A 21,301-nucleotide genomic window follows, 5' to 3' on the forward strand; every position below is an offset into this window, starting at 1 on the left:
AGCTATGGAGAAAAAACCGGCTCTGAGTAACTACCAAAAGGGCAAAAATGAAATAAGGAGGGAGGCATTTTACGATAATTCAAGGGGAAGCGCTTTACTGTTTGAAGCGAGATCGGGTTGCCTTAGAACGCGTAGTTATAAAGCAAGATTCAGTAAAGAAGAAGAACAATGCACATGCTGCGGGAAAGATAAGGAAACGGCGGAGCATGTTCTGATTGAATGTGGAGATATCCACCCAGGTGTACGTTTGGGCACGAGCCTACAGGAAGCCTTGGGTTTTAGGGACAACAATGGAAAGCTGAACACACCCGTGATTGAAATAAGTAAGAGACGGTTAGAGTATTGGTGGCAGAAAATTAGAGAGAAAGGACAAAAATAAATATTGGAAAAATAAAATATGGACAGTGTGCCGTAAATGGCAGAGAACTTGAGCTGAAAATTTACCTTTTTTCCATTAAGATAGAATTTATCGAAGTAGAGGCATTAGGCCAACATAAAAAAAAAGGAAAAAAGGTTTTTTTTTTTGTCGAGCCTGGTGGCATACTTGTCACCACCCCGTTATAAAGGGGACGCTCATAGCATCCATCCATCCATCCATCGTGGGCATTCTAAGCACGGCTTGGGGCATCCGCCTTCGTGAAAACCTGATAAGCTCTAGTAATTATTCCGTTCATTACTGTGCAACCATTGATTAACTTAGGTTTACCTAAGCATCAGATACAATATATTTACGTGTGCGCATGTTGTGGTATTGATAAAAAACTTGAAAAAAAGTGTAAGAAAACCTACTTGTAACCTGTGCCACTCAGGTCAGTTGAAATTCATCGCTATATAAGCTGGCGCGCTTTTTGGTAGAGTGTGAGTAAACACGCCGAGGTGTGAGCCGTTGATTCTGAATGGTTGATTGTGCTCTTGTTGCGTACTTGTTAGCGTATACGCTAGTGTACTTGTTGCGTACTATTTGTGGACTATGTGACCATGTGTGCATGTGTAGCTGTATAGATTGCATCAGCACATAATAGGCTTTCGGTGTCCGTAAGTGGTCTTGAATGAGTTGATGCGTAAAATATCCGCAAGGGAGCCGTGATAGTGGGTAATAACAACAAGCGTCGCGGCAGTGAACTTTTTTTTTAACTTTGATCAATCCATCCAGATGGCGCCACCTACCACCTACTTCATTGCTTTGACGCTCTCATACCTCCAGCCATTTATATATCGTTGAACATCTATCTATCAAAGCTGCACTACGGATTCGGAATGGTTTCGCTGCGGTCGAGTGTACGGTTTGGAGGCACATCTCGTGACCTGCGGACCCGTAAGCGCATGGATAACGTCGTTACACTATGTGAATCTGCGAGAAATAAATACAGCAAGCCTAGCATGCATTCTTCAGGTGAGGGCTCTGCAGAAACCGTGTCTTTCGGAGTGAACGTGGCTTCGCTGACCGAACGAAACGTACTTGCTCCATCGTTCTCTTTCGCGATGTGTTCACCGCCACAGGTTCGTCTGCTTGTGTTTATAACAATTTCGTTCAATATCAAGCTCAGCGGGACCATTTTTTGTAACTTTCAGAGCCGTGTACTCCTTACCAGTCGAGAATCGTTGCATTTGCTAAGCCTACTCGCTTCGCCGGGGGGCAGCCATGTTGATTTTTCATAAGGAGAAACGTGTTTCTCCGTGGATGAGGGAGCAACGTTTCTCTATTTGAAGACGAACATTGGGGACATCGCCGTTCCTCCCTAAATGGAGAGTACGTCACTCCATTTTTTTTAAGAGTGTGGATCCCCTTTTCCCCGGACACGGCAAAGCCACGCACGGCTAGGCGTGGGAGGGAGTGGAAACTCCCCCGTTAGCTCGGGTCCATGGTGTCGCTACACACCAAACGCCTACTTGTGCAGGCGCCCCTGCGGGGCATGTACGTCCTCATCGTTTTTGGGTAGATACCAAGTGAATCGCCTGTGGCGCATACGTGCATATCACGTACCCCCCGCCCCCCCCCCCGCGGAATTGTGCCACTGTCTAGCGGAATTCGTTCAAGGACGTGCTCGACAGGATTCTGACAATTGCCATGTCTTGCCCAGCGCACCATATTTCTGAAGCCATCTAATTATCTCATACTAATTTTGCTTTACGCCAATTTAAGGCGGTGATCACGAGAACAATCAAACGTGAGTAGATAGATAGATATATATATAGATAGATAGATAAATAGATAGATAAATAGATAGATAGATAGATAGATAGATAGATAGATAGATAGATAGATAGATAGATAGATAGATAGATAGATAGATAGATAGATAGATAGATAGATAGATAGATACGTGCAAAGTCTTCGAAGTTCGCTTAGACACGTCAACTGGATGAAAAAACGCACGGTACGGCCCGCCGTGTCGAGCAGCTTTACTTTACACAAGCACCTATACTTTACCTGGCATTATTCTCTGTTAGTTCTCATTATTATTTTGTCAATAAATGAAAAACGAGCCCTTCCTTCAAACTTCAAGGGAGTGTTTTAATGACTGGCTAACAGATCTCAGGTTTTTAGGGAAGAGCTGCGAGTTAAGGCATCTGAAATACCGCTTTCTTCACAGCCGAATTATTTTGGTATTACGACAAAATGCTTCCAAGCAAAGCTATCGCCGAGAATCCATCGTACAGCTGAACCATGTAAATGTATCGTGCCTAGGAAGTGGGTCGGACAGTAAGAGCAGTGTAAAGATATCAGTTACGTGGCACGAGCCACTGTAATTCAGGAAATCAGCACCCAAGTGCTACGCTGTAGTCTTTGCGGCTATTGGTCACGAGATCGAGCAGAGTAGACTCCTGTCGGTGACCGTCTATAGAGCGCCTGGCGCTGGCCGCGTCATGTTCGCATGTGCGCATAGGACATGCACATTCTGAAATGGTGGTTTATTCGGTTAACGCGAGTTTTTACTGCATGTACATATACCTGGAACGACATAAGAACAACAGTTGGGTCAAGATGGTACGTATCAAAAAAGAAGAGAGCTTTTTAGCGCAAACAACACGAAACAAAACTAAAGAGAGAGGTGAGGGAAGAAACACATGGGTGCCGAACTAGTTACTGCTTTATTATTCACAAAGCACCGAAAATATGGGCTGAAAACCACATACTCTGCATGCGTTCGCGTGGCTTCGTTTAGTATAGACGTCAGACTTCGGAGTTTTGCAGACACTCAGTGCCACTTGTCGATGCCGTTTTAAGTAGTGCAAGGCCCGACTCCCTTGCATTGTTTGCTGCGCAACCAGGTGCAGCTACAGCGCACGAAACAACAATTGGTCGAAATATTATATGTAGTTGCGCATTGAATACTCATAAAAATAGCTACGAATTTCTCTCCGCTAGTCGGACGCTTCACCGAACCGCCGTGAAGTGCTTGCTGGTTCATTCGCCTGAACGACGGCGAAAACAAGAGCAGGCGCGACAGCTCCACGCTCTTTGAAAAAGGACCCCTTTCTGCGCTACTGTTGCGTTGTGAATTGCTACGGACGTAAACTACTTCAGTTTTACTAATTTCCGCCGCTTTCGCGAGCTATAATAGGGAACGTACTAAATACAAGCTGTTGCGAACGTGTTGGGTAAGCGTCTTACTCGCGTTCTCCACAGCTGTTTCCTTAAGTAAGTGTGATAATGCAGGTCTCCTGTTATTGTTCTGAATATCTTTGACGGAGAACCATGGTAACTTTTATTATCAAGCTCAACAGGCCCTATGACCGTGGTGCATGACGTACAACAGTAGATAGCTGACGCCCAGTGGTTCGGGCATCGCACACGTTGCGACCACCGATAATCTGAAGTTGTCGCAACCAAACAGCATTACGCACGTAGGGCTTTGAAGGCTCCAAGTACCGGCTTTAAGTAGAAAATGCAAACTCGTGCGTAATAGAGGTAAACTGCAAAATGATGGCAACACTAATCAGTTTTTTTTTGCATTTCGCGATTACCGCAGCTTTCTCGGAGGCATCGGGTCTGCCTTTCGTTGTGCACTGAGAAAGTGGACACTCATGTACCCCCATTTGCAGTATATACAAACGGAAGACAACCATCAACACAGCATACGAGCGTGCGTAATAAAACCTTTCAATGCACAGTAAGCGAGAAATCGATGATGAATGCAACTGGAAAGCGAAAATCACCAGGGTAACTTGTGCCGGATAAAGCAAGCTTCGTACCACTTATCACATCGATGGTTCGTGTATGCACTTCCTCACTTTGGCATCATGTTTAGACACAAGTTTAATGCATTCAGGCATTACAGAATTTACGTCGTAGTGCTTGCCTAAAACTCGATGTCATGCGATGCCCTCTTGCTCTTAAATTGCCAGTTGCAGCATGCCGAAATAAATGAAACATCTTTTGCATTGTGCCCACATTTCATGCTGATGAGCTTCCTACTTTTATGAAGCGAGGTTTGATTGAAGGAAGAAGCTTGCGGGGTTTTTAATATTCAGGAAACCGCGCCTCAAAACCCACGAAAGAGTAGGGCCAATGCACGTTCGCTTGCGCACGGCTCTCTGTGCACTACCCATTTATGGCCGGCGTGGCGATGGGGGCACTGGTGGCGACGTTTTTCGCAGCACTACCTGGGCAGAGTCTGACGTTCATACGTGACGACATATGAAATACCATAGAAGCATGACCCCAGCACGCACATGCGCAATGTCGTACTGCAATAGTAAAACACAATATCCTTCCCAAATATGTACGCCAAAGTTAATATTCAGTGGCTTGCGAAGAAACAAAGGTATCGCTCATACAATCAGCTTCACTTTTCATAATGTGATAAGCTTACAAAGCATGCCGCGCATCTTCATTCTTACTTCTGCCAAGAATCAGCGATCATGAAAGCGCAGCGCACCGTCGCTTATTCTTGGCAGAAAAAAGAATGAAGATGCGAGGCTTGCTTTAGAAGCATATCACATTAGGAAAACTGAGGCGGATTGTATCAGCAAAACCTCCATCTGTTTGCCTGCCACTGAATATAAGGTTTCCTGTACATATTTTGGATGGAATATCGTGTTGTACTATTGCAATATGACACTATGCATGTGCGTTCAGGGATTGTGGTTTTATGGTATTTATTCTGTTATTGCGTATACCATACGAAGCTGCACGTGCAATGTATGTGGTTCGATTCGATTTGATTTGTGGGCTTTAACGTCCCAAAACCACCGTATGATTATGAGAGACGCCGTAGTGGAGGGCTCCGGGAATTTCGACCACCTGGGGTTCTTTAACGTGCACCCAAATCTGAGCCCACGGGCCTACAACATTTCCGCCTCCATCGGAAAGGCAGCCGCCGCAGCCGGGATTCGAATCCGCGACCTGCGGGTCAACAGCCGAATACCTTAGCCACTAGGTCACCGCGGCGGGGCGACATGTATGTGGTTTTGGCATACGGTCGCGATGCTGTGAGAAGAATAAAAAGTTGTTAGTTAGGCGCCAATCTCTTTTTTTTTCTTTTGATTCCTGTTTCGTTCATGTTCTTTCGGTTGATGTACAGGATTTATTTTACTCTGTACCACACCAAGGATTGTTATTATCTGTGTGTGAATGCATTGAAGAGAATGGTGCTATCCAGTTGCAAAACAAAATCGGGCTGACTGTGGCAAATTTTCACAGCCTGTAGAATTTTATCTTGAAGTCACCTTTATTGTTTCTAATGACCAGCCCTTCGTTCAGCGAGATGGCATTTGCATCGGGTCCTATATGCTCCTGTACCGGTCAAAAATTTTTAAGCTCATATTGATAGGTCACTACAAACTGTTTTTTTAATCAATAAAATGTTCCAAGAGTTTTTTTTAGATACGGTGATGATATATTCGTGTTTTTAAATGTTGCCTCTGACTACTGGGAGACGGAGTTTGACGTTTTAAATATTTTTAAGCAGCACGAACATGGGCTTACTTTCGTGCATGAGCTGCCCCAGAATAATGTTTTACAAGCTCTAGACCTCCGTCTTGACGCATGTGACCGCCATGTCTGTTAGACTTACAGTCTTCACACAAAGAAAGAGCTCGTGCTTTTTAGGTCAGACCACTCGAGATTTCTTAAAAGAGGGATAGTGTAAACATGTATACATTCGGCTCTCAAAAAGTAGTCCACACATAAAAAGAACGACTTTTCAATATCAGGTACGCCGTATATTGGCTGCAGGTTACCCTATGATGCTCCTCACAGTCGTAGCCGAAGCCCTGCTTCAGAAAAGGAAAGCTAGTAAGAAGGGGACCTGTGAACGTGAACCGTTGAGGCCTTTTGTGATGCCTTATTTACATGAGGTCACACATCAACTCAAAAAAGTTGCTGACAGGCATGGTGTCTCCTTGGCGTTTTCCGTGCTCTCAAATTGCTCCAGCACATGTGGTAGTAGAAAACAGGTGCTCCAAATCAAACGCGGTGTCTGCTATATATCTTGCAACAGCTGTGTGGTGCGTGCCATACCTCTGTTATGAGGCAGGATCTACGTTAGGTAAGCTAGACGTTGCATAAACGAGCGTCTCAGGGAACATGCGCGAAAAATAGCTAGCCAGGTGAATAAAGGGGACATCTTTTTGCTCATTTGAAATCCTGCATCGACTGTGCACCGTGGTTTCGTGATACTCTCATTCTTTGCAGGCGCAAAAACGAACATTCCCGGCTTCCTTTGGAAGCACACCACGTTAGGAAAAGTGAATTCGCTGAAGTGGATTCTTTGCAAGCCACTGAGTATGAATCTTGGCGAACACATTTTGCTTAGAAAATAATGTTTTACGTGTGAAATATGACACTAAGCGCGTGTGCATTTAGGCTTTGTGGTGTGACATTTTATAATATTTCATGTGTTGTTACGTATTGTTTCGTATAAAATACGAAGCCGCACGTGTGCATGCATTGCGTATGGTTCTCGGCATATGTATGCGATGCTGTGATACTAATGAGGCAGTTAGTTTGGTAACAGTCTCTTTATTTTCTCACCTTTGTTGTTCTGTTTTTCCGTATTGTTTGCACCAAAGAAGTTTTGTTCTTCTTTTCGCAACGTACAAAAGCATTCGTTCACTCTCTGCTGTAAATGCATAACGACGTCGAAACAGAGGTCTTGCAGCAGAAACTGAGACACCAGAAGCAGGTAGGTTCTTTTAATAGAACGCGCAAGAGAGTTCTTCTTTTTCATTCATTTCATTGTACTTCATGGCACATGCACAACTGTCATTGTCTTTCTTTTTGACAAGCACGGGACATTTGCCTCCCTCCGAAAGAGGCATCGTCGCGATGCGCAACCTAGGCGGTCTACCAGGCGTCTGAAGTGGTCGCGTCAACTGGATAAATACGGTTTCATACGCATGACGTGTACGACTTCGGGTAAATGATTTTGACGCTTAGAACTACAGTCAGTGTCGGGAACAACTTCATAGTTCACGTCGTTCAAGCGTCGCGTGACGCTGTATGGGCCAAAGTATCGTCTTAGCAGTTTTTCCGAGAGTCCACGTCGACGTATCGGAATCCAGACCCACACCTTGTCGCCTGGTGCGTAGCTAATAAACTCGTGTCGGGTGTCGTAGCGTTGTGCATCTTGATGCTGCTGATGACAGATGCGCACGCGCACGAGCTGTCTGGCTTCTTCGGCACGCTGAGTGAATTCTTCGGTGTCTACATGGATGTCGTCATACTCATGCGGCAACATGGCGTCCAACGTTGTCGTGACTTCGCGACCATAGATCAGACTGAACGGCGTCATTCCAGTGGTTTCTTGTCGAGCGGTATTATAGGCAAAGGTCACGTACGGCAATATCCGATCCCAGTTTTTATGTTCCGTGTCAACGTACATGCTGATCATGTCTGTGAGGGTCCTATTGAGGGTCCGTCGTGACAATATTGTAAGACAGTAGCAGCGTTGGAGTCTCGACGGCGTTTATTAGGCCGAATCGCCTGATCAACTCTTCGAACGAAAACGACGTTTTTCCGTGATGATTACTATATACAGATGAAGAAGATGAAGGTCAAACGTTGTCAATATTGTGCGTACACTAATTTCCCCCTCGCGCGGAAGCGGCCAATTAGGCCGCTGTTCATGACGGTTGTGTACGGCGCACGAATGGTTTTAAGCGCGACACGTGAACAACCTCCGTACCACGAAAACGGCCATCGGGAGGCATGACAACAGGGGTTACTCGATAGTTAACAGGAGACGTCTGCTCAACTATAACGTAGGGGCTGATGAAACGTCAGTGAAACTTATCACACAGGCCGGGAACTCGCGTTGGGGTCCACAACAGTACTTCGTCTCCTGTATTGAAGTGAACTACGTGGTGGACGCCATCGTAGCGAGTCTTCCGCTCTTGTTGGCTTGCCTTTGTATTGAGGGGGGCGCGTCGGCGACAATCGGCCAGGCGAGAGATTAAGTGCTCCCTCGATGACGATGACGAGTTCACAGGGACGTCAAAAAAAGAAGACACATCTCCGCTCGACATCTCAAGATGTCGAGCGGAGATGTTGGTTGACGGCCATAGACGAGAAAGAATGGGAAATGGCCCGTGGTGCGCTGCGTAGCGGTATTGCACGCAAAAGTCACGAATGGCAAGATGGTATCCCAGTTGGTGTGGTCGGCGTTGATATACATAGATATCATGTCGGTCGAAGTTCGATGGAAGCGCTCTGTGAGGCCGTTAGTCTGGGGATGGTAGCTGGATGTCGTCTTATGTATCGTATTTCATGCGTGGAAGTTTTGTTCGAGTAGTTTCGCGAAAATGCCTTGCCGCGATCGCTCAATAAGATGCGTGGTGCACCATGTCTTAGAAAGATTGCCTCCAGAAAAAATGTGGCAATGTCCTCTGCTGATCCTGAAGGAAGTGCAGCTGTTTCGGCGTACCTTGTTAAGTGGTCAACTGCTGTGACAATCCAACGCTTGCCGCTAGCTGATATTGGTAGCAGTCCGTAGAGGTCAATGCCAATGACATTGAAGGGAGCGTCAGAACATGGAAGAGGTTGTAGAAGACCGGCCGGGGAGGAAGTGGGTCGCTTGCGGCGTTGGCATAGCGAGCATGACGCAACATATCGCGCTACGCAGTTGGAAAGGCCAGGCCAGGCAAAACGACTGCGGATGCGTTCATAGGTTTTTGAAAACCGAGATGACCAGCCTTGGGGTCATCGTGAAACGCCTCCAAAATCTGCGCCCTTAGGGAATGAGGAGCAACAGGAACCATGCGCTGTCCTTCGGGGTGGAAGACAAAGCGGTAAAGTATTGAGTTTTCAGTCTTGAAATTCCACAGCTGTCGATGGGCGCGAGCGTTGGGAGGACGAGAGGAGCCTTGAAGGTGCTGCATTATAGAGCGACAGTAAGTGTCGCTGCGTTGGTGGGATGCAAACGTATTGTTGTTGAAGGTAGAAAGAAAATCGACAGCGGCGAGTGAATGAACTTACGTAGACACTTTGTTGGGTTCACTCACAGTTGGCGACAGGCCAGGAGTGCCTGGTGAGGATAGTAAAGGACAGCGGCTAAGGGCATCGGCATCGTTGTGCTTCTTGCCGGATTTGTAGATAACATCAAACTCGTATTCTTGGAGACGAAGTATCCAGCGACCGAGACGTCCAGACAAATTCTTCAACGTCGACAGCCAGCACAAAGCGTGGTGGTCAGTGACGACGGTAAAGTGGCGGCCGTGAAGATATGGTCGTAACTTCTGGATGGTCCAGACAACGGCGAGACACTCCTGCTCGGTGATGGTGTAGTTTTTCTCTGCTGCTGTGAGGATGCGACTTACGTATGCGATCACACGTTCGTCATAACGCTCTGTTCGTTGCAGAAGTACAGCGCTGAGTCCGTGTCCACTGGCCTCAGTATGGAGGAGAGTGGGCGCGGCGTTATCGGAATGACAAAGCACTGACTCAGACGTGAGGGCACGTTTCAAGGTATCAAAAGCCATTTGGCATTCGTCCGACCATACGTATGACGCTTCCGAATAAAGGAGTTGGTGAAGTGGCGCAGCAATGGTGGCGAAGTTTCGTATAAAGCGCCGTAAGTACGATGCAAGGCCAAGAAAGCTTCAGAGCTCTTTGACGCGTTGAGGCACCGGGAAGTGAAGAACGGCGGTAATCTTGTCGGGATCAGGCCGGATTCCATGTTTGCTGACCAGATGTCCGAGTACTTTAATACTTTTGCTAGCAAAGTAGCATTTCTTGGTCTTGAGCTGAAGGCCAGCAGCTGCGAGACACGTCAGAACTTCATCCAGGCGCTGCAAGTGCTGTTAGAATGTTGAAAAAAATATGACGATGTCGTCAAAGTAACATAAGCATGTTTTCCAATTAAGGCCCAGCAATACAGTGTCTATCAGTTTTTCAAACGTTGCTGGCTCATTGCAGAGGCCGAAAGGCATGACGTTAAATTCGGAAAGCCCATCGGGTGCGGCAAAGGCAGTTTTTTCCTTGTCATCCTCGTGCATTAGTATTTGCCAATAACCGGAGCACAGGTCAAGGCTCAAAAATATTCCGCTCCTTGTAAGGAATGTAAGGCATCATCAATGCGAGGCAAGGGATATACGTCTTTTCTGGTTACTTTGTTTAATGCGCGGTAGTCAACGCAGAATCGCACCGAACCATCTTTTTTTCTTACAAGAACGACAGGTGACGACCAAGGGCTTGAGGAGGGGCGGATGATGTTTTGCTTGAGCATGTCAGCAACGTGCTTGTCGATGATCTCGCGTACGCTGAAAGAAACACGGTAGGGTCGCAGATGGACAATAGAAGATCTGTCGGCGTGTATGCGATGAGCCACCGCAGAAGTCTGGCTTAGAGCAGTGGAATGTACGTCGAATAAAATTTATGCTTAGACAACAAGGCCAGTAGTTCATCTGCTTGCGGGGGAGTGAGATCCGTGCTGATGGTATTGACGAGAGCCGTAGTGGGTGGAGCATCTGTTGGTATTGAACGTGATTCCACCGGACTGGTATCCGAATTCACTACAGAGATAGGTTGTGTGTCCACGCTGGAAACTACAACAGTGCCCTTGGTCAGCATAATCGGCTCATTGGTGATATTCAGTACTGCGAGAAATGCGGTGCCGTTGGAGAAGCGGAAAAGACTCGATGAAAGTGCAATCCCTCTGGATATACAACAGGCTGATGGACTGACTAGGACGTCACCGTGGTCAATGGAGTCAGACATAACCGTGATAACGTGCTCGTGGTTAGGTGGCACAAGGAAGTCATTGGCTGTTCGTAGCCGGTCACGTGATAATTTCGGGGAAATATCATTCGTCTCTCGCATATGTATGAGTCGTTGTCGACAAGAGATTGAAGCAGCAGCATCAGAAAGAAAGTGTCATCCTAAAATAAGCACAAAAGCACAAGAATCCAGCACAGCAAACTGAATATGATGCCAGATCCCATCAATGAAAACTCTAACGGTGCACTGTGCTGATGGCTGTATCTGCGAGTCATTTGCGCTACGTAAGAGAGTGCCAGTAAAAGGTCTGGTAACCTTACGTAGACGAGTACACAAACCCGCATGAATAACAGAAACAGCAGCCCCCGTGTCCACCAATGCCTGAACTGGTACCCCTTCCGCATATACTAATAACAAGTTGGCTGGGCCCTCTGGAGGTCTTGGTGTTTGTTCGAGCGATGCAGCTTTCCCTTCAAAAACTGCACCAGCTAGTTTTCCGAGTGGTAGTCAAAAGTAGGTACAGCCAGTCTCAGAGGAGATGTTGAGCGTCGTAGAGGTGAAGGGGACCGGCGGCGTCCGGGATAGCAGGGGCGAGGTGCGGCGAGTGGAGAAGTCGGAGAGAAGGAACGTGTCGTAGGGCGTCACTGGTACTAGTTAGGGTATGGCTCCGAATCTCTTTCGTAAACATCGTAGCCACGGGAGTCGTCCTGTTGGCGCTTGGGGCAAAATCGTGAAATATGGCCCCGAATGCCACAATAGTAAAATATTGGGCGAGCCGAGCGCCAGGGGGCGTAGTGTGCTGGAGCTGTCACAGGCGCTGGTACTGGCGCTTGGACAGGCGAGTGTGGTGCAAATGCTGCTACGTTGGACTGCGCAGGAACAGGATGCGCGTGCTGAACCAAGGCAGGTGGCATGACAGCGACTTGCTCATACGTCATGGGTGGTGTTGGTGCCGCCGTAGTGTTCGATGGGAGAGCGCCATCCATGGATGAGAGCTCCTCTTTGATGATGTCGCGCAGCCCAGCAGATTGAGAGTGAGGCCGAGGGGTGGGTGCACATGACAAACCTTGCGATTGAAGTTCCTCGCGAATCAGAGTGCGTATCGGCGCGCGCGAATCCGCATCCGAGGAAGGCCGGCTGTCACTGGCGTCTGGGTAGTCTGGGTGCAATCGAATGGCTTGGAGTTCATCAAGATGCTGACATGTCGTGATGACGTCCTCAAGGATGGGGGGGGGGGGGTTAACAGCCAGAGCGTTAAACGCGACATGGCCTATCCCTTTGATGATGTGGCGAACACGATAAGCTTCTGTCATCGCCGAGTTCACGCGGTGGCAAAGGGCAAGGACGTCTTCAATGAACGAAGTGTACGTCTCCTCGGCAAGTTGAACACGCCCATCGAGCTTTCGTTTCGACATTTTGGAATGGATGTTCGGTTTTCCAAAAATCCTACGGACTTGTTGAGCAAAAGTAGGCCGATCCGGGAAGCTGCTCTCGTGGCTAAAAAACCACGTTTTCGCGACATCGAACAGATATAAGGCGACGTGACAAAGTTTTTGAGGCTCATCCCATTGGTTATAAACACTGATCATGTCGTATTCTTTTAGTCATACCTCGACGCAGTCGCGTGGAGGCCCACAGAAGATGGGTGGGTCACGCTGTCGGGCGTTGACGATTCAAACAGAAATTGTTGGACAGGGATTAATTATGGTCCAGGCAGCGTTTCTTGAGCCGTAACAGCGGATGGGGGAAACCAGCGGCGACCCGAACGAAGCTCCAGGGGAACGTGACGTCGGAGAGGACTTGGGGATCAAAGCGCTTCCACCACTCTGTAAGACAGTAGCAGCGTTGGAGTCTCGACGGCGTTTATTAGGCCGAATCACCTGATCAACCCTTCGAACGAAAACGACATTTTTTCGTGATGATGATTATATACAGATGTAGAGGATGAAGGTCAAACATTGTCAATATTGTGCTTACAATATTATTAGCGAGGGAAACTTTCCAGAGTCCTGTGTATTGTCATCGTACCCTCCATTCACCAAAATCATTTCAGTGTGGGTGCTGCTTTCTCCTTCCAAGACATGGGAAAATGTACTTAGCCTTGTCCCAAACCTGAGTACTAATAAGCTGTTGGTGAATGCAGTTTTGTTTGTGTTTATCTGGCCTTGGTACCATTACAGAAAATTACTATTATCAAGTAAAGCGTGACACTTCTGTACCTAAAGTGTATTACAAACAGAGTTGCCGTGCGAAATTTCAACTTGGGCAAAATTTACACAGGAACACCCGTGTGCTTTGATTTATGTACGCTTTAAGGAACCTTCACTGGGGGACATTCATCGGTTTTCAAAGCGAGAGGAGGTTTTTTCTGTGCTCTCGTCAGATTTTATTTTCCGCCACTACTTCGCACCTCCAAGCACGCAGCCCTTTTAAGGATTAACTATAGAGGCCTCCTAGGCCTTAAAAGAAGCTCGACGCAGCGCTCAGCACGATTTCGAGGACGCCCACCGAACTCGTGGACGGATCTTTACAATCCTGTTAGACGAACGTCGGAGGCAGCAAGCCAAGGCGCTCCCTCAAGAACCGCACAAAGGTGAAGCCACTGCAACTTCACCGCGCACAACACCAAGAGGCGGCACTAGAGGCCCAACAGGAACACGCATCTGCATCGGCCGCTCACGCCAAACAGCAGGAGGGGACGACTGCGCCAGCATTTTCAAAGCTGAAGAAAAAGATGAAGCGCAATGTGGCAAGGCGGTACATGAGAGCCTCTCGGAAATCACGAAAATCAACCCCCGAGCTGACTCAACAGAAATCGACACGGCTACTTCGTCAGTTTCAAGCTCCTCTTGGGAGCATTACACACCAGTCTCGTCTCCCGCAACGACAGCAACGAGTGACCCGAAAGGAGAAGACGCTCTGTCTCTCCCCGCCTCCACACCGACTACCCCTCCCTGGCCGGCCACCTAAGTCGACAGACCTTAGTACCCGAGCCAACAGCCCCTGCCTCCCCCAATCGTGAGGAAACTGGGAAGCATTATAATCTATAGACTGGTGGGGAAGAAGGCAAACTTCCTCGCCGCGTCTCGGGATGCCATAGCGGCGTTTCTGTCTGGATTCGCCGCCACCCGGTGCGTCTGCGTGAAGTAGCAATGTAACCTTGTTTTTGTGGATGACACCCCTGATGCAGACCCTTCGAAACTTCTCGGAGTACAGAGGGCTTGCTCCATCAACGTCAAGCCCAAGCTCCTCGAGGACGATACCTGTGTGGGAGTCGTCTACGGTGTCGACAAGAACTTGGACGCCGCTGATATCGTGGCCAATATCGAATCGGCCGTTCCGGTTGGGTCGTGTGCACACCGTGGCAGGTGTGTCACCATCGCCTTTGAGCGAACAACCATACCACGACAGGTATTCCTTTTCAAGCTGCGCAGGCCGGTCCGTCCACGCCTGTCGCTGCCCCTACAGTGTGTCTGTTGCGGCTGCTCCAGCCACGCCACGGTGAACTGCTTGCGCGACCTGCTCCACGCGAAAGCACCGTGCTCTGCGGATCGCTCTCCCGGCATGAATTGCAGCGGCGCGCATCCAGCTAAAGAGCCGCGCTGCCCTTCCTGGAAGATTCAGCGCAAGGCTGCCGTCATCATCGCCTCTTCGAATGGTCCCGTGAGGTGCCGCAAGCGCTGGAGAAGGCCAGGACCGCTGTCAACAACATCGACAAGCGTTGCAGCGCGGCCGTCGTGAAGGGCCACTCCTTTCGAGACGCCGTCGCCAGTGGTGACCAATCAGCGTTGGCATTCGCCCCTCGCCCTGCTATCAGTGCGCCTCCTGCCTCTACGAGAAGCAGGACCCCATTACCCCCTCCGCTGGATATCACGGCCCCCAAGGTCGACCCGAAGGACGCGGTTATTAACGTACTTGTGGCGGCAATTCAAGCAGTGATTGAGTTTCTTTCAGCAGATTTTCCGGTGCTTGGTTTGTGTACCGTGGTTCTCGCTGCGCATGAGGCCATCATCCCAGTGAATTAAGATGACAGGATTACCACATCCGATCTATCGGTGCTCTCACCTGTGAGTTCAGTGGAACTTTTTACTTATTAGTTGAACTGAACACTTTTTTTGTGTGCTTGGGCTACGCACCCAGGCGAGTGTTTTATGCACTCCTGTCATTTGATGCGCCTTATCTGCTGATCACCTTTTTCGGCGGATATATTTCCCCGGCCTTTTCGGTGGCCTTTCCGATTATTTGCAGCTTCTCGCGGCGGTTCGGCCGCGTGCTGTGTGAGGTCCCTTTTATTCCCACTACCCTATCCCCTGTGCCTGCCTGTTGAGGTGTCATCAAAATGATAGACAGTTACGGGCGGCACTTTCATCTTTTTTTATCATAATCACTTAGATACAGAGAGAGAGAGAGGGAGGACCTTCATTAATAACCCAGATGGCATGCCCTACATTTATTTGTGTGATTTTGAGGCAAAGTTCACCTCAGTTTTTTCGCATTGTCTTGAGCGTTTGTGTAGCATTCTTATTTACGTGCTACGGTCATTTTTCGTTCGAAAATGCACGTCGTCTAACGATGAGAGCTTTCTTCTGAACTCTCATAATACTATTATACTTTTACTGACGCAAGAACATATATGCGTACGTGGTGAACGTTAATGTACATGGCGAAGCACTATCAGCTTTCCGTACTATAGACTTATCGGTTGTCCCACATTCAATAGTGAACGAAATGAGAAAAAATGCATATGCGTATTCATGTGAATAGTGGTATACTAAACTCATCGCATCGATATGCGGACTTTCTACGATCTTACTTTGTATTGAATTGAGCAAGCGCTAAATAAATAGTCTAGTCGCGCTACAACAGCGAATAATAGGTGGAACACAAGCTAAACATGTACAAACAACACAGCAAGAGCGGGATTTAGAGGAAAAGTGCTCGTGCAGTTACGCACGGTGCATCCTTTTCATAGGCACAATGCGCTTCACTCACTAGTAACAGTATAAGCTTTCATGGGCTTCGCCCATCGATTTGACAGAGAGTATAACGTAGATATTAGCAGTAAACTGCAACCCCCGCATTTTATTCACCCACAATCGGCTCAAATCACACGCGACAAAGCGCCTCTGCGTGTATTTTTGTACGCGCCACTAACCACCTACCCACACTACGGAGGCGACGATTCTGCCACCTATTACCGTATTTCGCTGCAAATAGCACTCAAAAAAGCACAACGTGCATAATTTAGAAAATGCAAAATTGATTGTGGGCGCATTCGCCTTGCTGAAGCACATGGATTATGCAGTGACATCTTAGAGGCGTGAAAAAAAGAAGCTCCACGAGGTACAAGCTGATTTATACAACTCCTTGCATGCTTTCATATATGCGCGGCCTCAGCGCCAGATAACTGCATTGTGCCAGTTATCCGCCAGCTCATGTGCAAGCTAGAGAGAGTGCTTAAAATGCCAATGTTCCAAATGGCTTTTCTAGAGTGGCGCAGTATCCCCGAGTGATGACGCGCAACAGCCTCCCTCTCGGAGGTTGGTGGGACGCCCGACGAGAACCCTGCTACTGGTGCGTACCAGCCATTTAAAACCGAGGACCATTTCACTGGACGTGGTCCAGCACCGCCTTCAAAAAATACACCAAAGACAGAGGACTCATTACTATGGTTGTAGCAGGCGCGGGCGTGGCCTCAATGAAAACCGCATATGATGCGAACCAGTGGACCTCAGTTACCAATCGAGGCGCCTCGCTCGTTGATCGCTAAAACTGAACGCAGCTGTGAACTTTAGCACAGAACAGAGCCTTTCCGCTTGGTAGAAAAACAATCGCAATCGAGTCAGCTGGAAGCAAGACTCGTTCCTCAAAACAGATCGTGCTCCATTTCCCCATGAACGTTTCTGACGGGGAACAGAAAACCGACGCGAGCCCTGTTGCTATAACGTTCCTGGGAAGTTTCTTTGTGGGGGGGGGGGGGAGGGGGACTCTTTCTGGGAGGTCAAACACATTTCACCTGAACCTTTATGGGTCATTTGTTTGTATGTGTGATTGATCCCCGTAAAACTGCAGGACTCTATTCTGGGGATCTAGTGACATTATGTTATTATGAATTAATTCAGCTTACATGCGGAACTGGCTTTTGAATCACTAGACACGAAATAATACATTCTTGCCGAGAACCGACCAGAGAAGATTTTCCAGCAGCTAGAGGGGAACTATCACACAGGGCCCGCACATAGGACGTCACCTAATAAGTGATGCGCCAAACAGCCCCTTCTGCAGTGAGAAAGATACAAATCCGTCCCACTGACGATTGATTGTTATAACCTCGTCAACGTGGGAGCCGACGATCTTTTTTCAATGAGCAATGTAGAAGGCTAACCTCGGGGAGGCGCATTCGGCACCGTCGCTTTCCATCATCATCTCACCTTTGACATGGTGACGCTGTAGCGGTGTGCCGGCTTCGTGCTTAGACCGCGACTCGGCAAGCGAGCGTCAAACAACCCCTTTTAAGCACTGCGGCGGCCGCCATCTATCGATCTGCGGACAGTTGCCACTGAGAGGCAGTCAAGTGTCCGAACTTCCGGTATGTGCCGGATGCCAGCCACTTGTGCCCCTGTGATGCAGGCGATGCGGCGCCACGACACCGTTTCAAAGCAGAGTGGCTGAAAGTCTCTCGACATGCTGCTGTGTGGCGTAAATGTATTCGCTCACTCCCGTTGAGCGTCGACACTTTGGTTATCTTACATGTCGCACATCCTGAAAGCATGGCGAAGTGCAGCTGTCTAGCAGCACTCAGGAATCGGAAGTTGCCGAGCGAATACTCTGCACGGGCAGAGTCCAACCTGTAAAACTCTAAAAAAAAGTTGTATTTAGTGTGATATTTTGTATACATGAGTATACAACGTCTAGTTAGTTGTTTTCGGCACCAATTTTGGTGCCCTAGTTGCCTTCGCGGCACTGCTCAATATAATATATGATTTGGCTCCACGGTAGTACGACGCTTTTTTATGTTTATGCTCTGCCAATTTTTATCTCAGGATGTCATGGTCAAAGGTAGCCCACAGATCCGCAACCAGCCAGGCCACAGGGAGTAGTACAGCAGAAGAGCCAGAGCCGACAACAACAATGTTCATTTCCGTAACCAACGGTGCGGGCTTTCGAAGGGTCTCGACGCTCACGTTATATATCCTTGTTCTTCCCCTGATTTCCTGTTCGGAAAATTCATTGAGGTCAAGACAGTACAATCAAGATGCCGTCCTCATCTCCAACCTCCACGGAGCAACGTCAAGCAGGGCCTTATTCTCAACCGAGGAAAGGATGGAGCGGTGTGCCACACAAAGTGAAGGGCATGGAGCAAGCATATTTGAGGAGGAGAAACTTTCAAGCCACGGCAGCATGTCAGGGCGACACGATAGTGTCATGGAGGCATGCGGTTTACGCCAAAGCACAACAGATTATGCTTTTGCATGTGGCCACCTTTTAAATGCGCTTCTATGGACACACGCATTGCGACAACGCATCGTACACCGTATATTATTCCGGCTTTCTGCCTCTAAGATCAGTTGGTAGTCGTGCAAAATATTTTAGCTTGAGTTATTAATTTATATTCCCAGAAATATAGGCTGTACAGTGCTTGAAACGAGCGGCTAATGTCTCCTTAGCAGACGACGTCTGTCGCATGCACGCGCTTCCCACTCGCATGTTGCGCGCATGCGTAAGTGGCCTAGAAAGGGAAAGTTCCCAGCAAGCGCTTCGCGTTTCGAAAGCTTTAAATATCTCTAGGGCCCTTAGGGGGGTACGTGATTCTTGAAAGAGAGAAAAGAATAAAAAAGTGAGCACCGTAACTGTCTCTCAGGGGGAGGACATCTCAACAGTAGCTCACGAGGGATGGGGGTAGAGAAGGGATTAAAAGGATAGGGAGGAATGAAAGGTATCTAGATAAAGAGAGGCGCAGGAACAGAGACACCACATACGGAAATAAGCCCTGCCGCGGTGGTCTAGTGGCTAAGGTGCTCGGCTGCTGACCCGCAGGTCGCGGGTTCAAATCCCGGCTGCGGCGGCTGCATTTCCGATGGAGGCGGAAATGTTGTAGGCCCGTGTGCTCAGATTTGGGTGCACGTTAAAAAACCCCAGGTGGTTGAAATTTCCGGAGCCCTCCACTACGACGTCTCTCATAATCATATGATGGTTTTGGGACGTAAATCCCATATATCAATCAATCACATACGGAAATAAGGAGAAGATAGGAAAGATGGACATGGTTGCAGGAGTCCGAAGACGGGGCACCACTCAGCGAGAGCTCTTATCGGCGTCAAGAGATGGAGAAGGGCGAGCCAGTCGGCCAGAGCTAGGCTGTCGCCGGAGGTCGCGGGGCACAACCAGCGGGCACGAAGTCCAGAGAGTGAGTCCACGTCCTTCCGCGTGTCGCCCTGGCGGCATTGACTCCTCGGTGTTTGAAAGCGCGCTCTTCACGCCGCGACGAAGGAGAGAACTTCGCAGATTTTGACCACGTGCTTCGTCATGATGCGCTGCAAATGTGTTCTACCCCAACGTTTATAGATACTTTTTCAGTTTACGAACTCCTCCTTTCAAGGCGGGCGCGATTTGCTCCAAGCGAGTGTGGGGGCGCTGCACACTTTGCACCAAGCAACCGGCTACTTTCCGCTGGCTCCAGGCTCCACTGGCACTGCAGTTTCGTGCCTTCCGGGCCAGTACTCGGTCGCACGTTTTTTCTGTGTGTGTGCACGTCGCTTTCTGTGCACTTGACATGCTTCCAAAGTCCTCTGAAGACAATTCGACGGCTACAGTACCAAAAACACTCAGGCTCTACGACGTAGGAAACACTTCGATTGTTGAAATCGAGGGAACGATCATGTGTAAGCTCACCGAGCTTGTGTGCATGTACAGTAGCGGCCACTGTTAGAGGGAACGCGGCACGCGTGGCCGCTCTCTTCGGGCCACCAAGCGGGTGCCACGCGAAGTATTGCGGCGCAAGCGCAATCAGCGCCAGAGGCGGAGTTGGCTGCGCGTCGTCTGCTACGGTGCCTCCCACTTCGCCGCACGCGCTCTGGTCCAAAATACTGTAGCTATGGAGCTGGATAGAATGTATTAGAACTGGGTTATCTCGGCGCGCCCTTCATGCTACACCCAGTATTCGGCTTCGAATTTCAGACGTTCGTTTTTGTCGCAAAATGAAGTTGGTCACTGAAATTTCACTTGGTTACAAAAGGAAATAGAGCACGTGGCATAAGATTAACAGAGTGTGCCTTGGATGCTTCGAATGTCAAACAGCGCATTTAGGCGACGAAAGTTACGCCCAATTTTGATAAAACTCTGCTCGTTATGAGTTTAAAAGGGGCTGCATGTGTTCTTAGTGTGGCATTTCGTCAAAGCAATACCTTCCGGCATGGCCAGAGTTCCTGAGAGTGAGCGCTGGGAAATCGTCGAGCTCTATTTCAAGGGTAAGTCGCAGCGAAAAATCGCCGAAGCGACGGGAAGAACGCTCAAGACAGTTAACAGGATCGTAAGACCATTTAAATCTTGCCGCCAGATCAAGGATGCTCCGCGGAAGCCGAGGTCTCGAGTTACGACTGAACAAGAGGATGCTTGGATCGTTGCGGCGGCAGCCGTGAAGCCAGGTCTCTCTGCTCAGCAAATCAAAAATACCCTCGACTTGAGAGCATCCGTGACAACGGTCAAGCGACGCCTCCGGAAAGCGGGTCTGAAGAGCAGGATTGCAGCCCAAAGGCCTCTTCTTCGCGCTCAGAACAAAGAAAAACGGCTGCAGTTTTCTCGTCAGCATGCGCAACGTTCAGCTGAGGAGCGGAAGCAAGTCGTCTTCACAGACGAGTGCACGTTCAATACATCGTGCGATCAGCAAGCCCGTATTTGGCGCCCTCACAACACCCGGTAAGCTACACGAGAATGTGTTTTTGGAAACGTGCTTTTCGTAAGAAAGAAATATCCTTCCAGCATGGGCTTCCAATTTTGTACTGTGGATACGTTTGAATGGGTGTGTCATTCCGTTTGCATGCACACATCTCGAGACTCCCAGATGCTTTCGTTTTCATGATGATTATTGATTATGAGGTTTAACGGCCGACGCTACACAGGCGATGCGACGCGTCGTAGGGG

General features: G+C 48.6%; 1 protein-coding gene across 1 annotated transcript in view; it reads right to left on the minus strand.

The window, feature by feature from the left end:
• LOC142764737 (uncharacterized) overlaps nucleotides 1–17,649 on the minus strand; it is a 191,888-nt gene extending 174,239 nt beyond the window's left edge. The window contains exon 1 of the mRNA XM_075865265.1: nucleotides 17,593–17,649. Coding sequence (XP_075721380.1) covers nucleotides 17,593–17,601 — 9 coding nt within the window. The 5' untranslated portion in view covers nucleotides 17,602–17,649. The remainder of the gene's footprint in view (nucleotides 1–17,592) is intronic.
• Between the last annotated feature and the right edge of the window lie 3,652 nt (nucleotides 17,650–21,301).

Source organism: Rhipicephalus microplus, chromosome 6 (genome assembly GCF_043290135.1).
Source record: "Rhipicephalus microplus isolate Deutch F79 chromosome 6, USDA_Rmic, whole genome shotgun sequence".
In the NCBI taxonomy this organism is placed as follows: domain Eukaryota; kingdom Metazoa; phylum Arthropoda; class Arachnida; order Ixodida; family Ixodidae; genus Rhipicephalus; species Rhipicephalus microplus.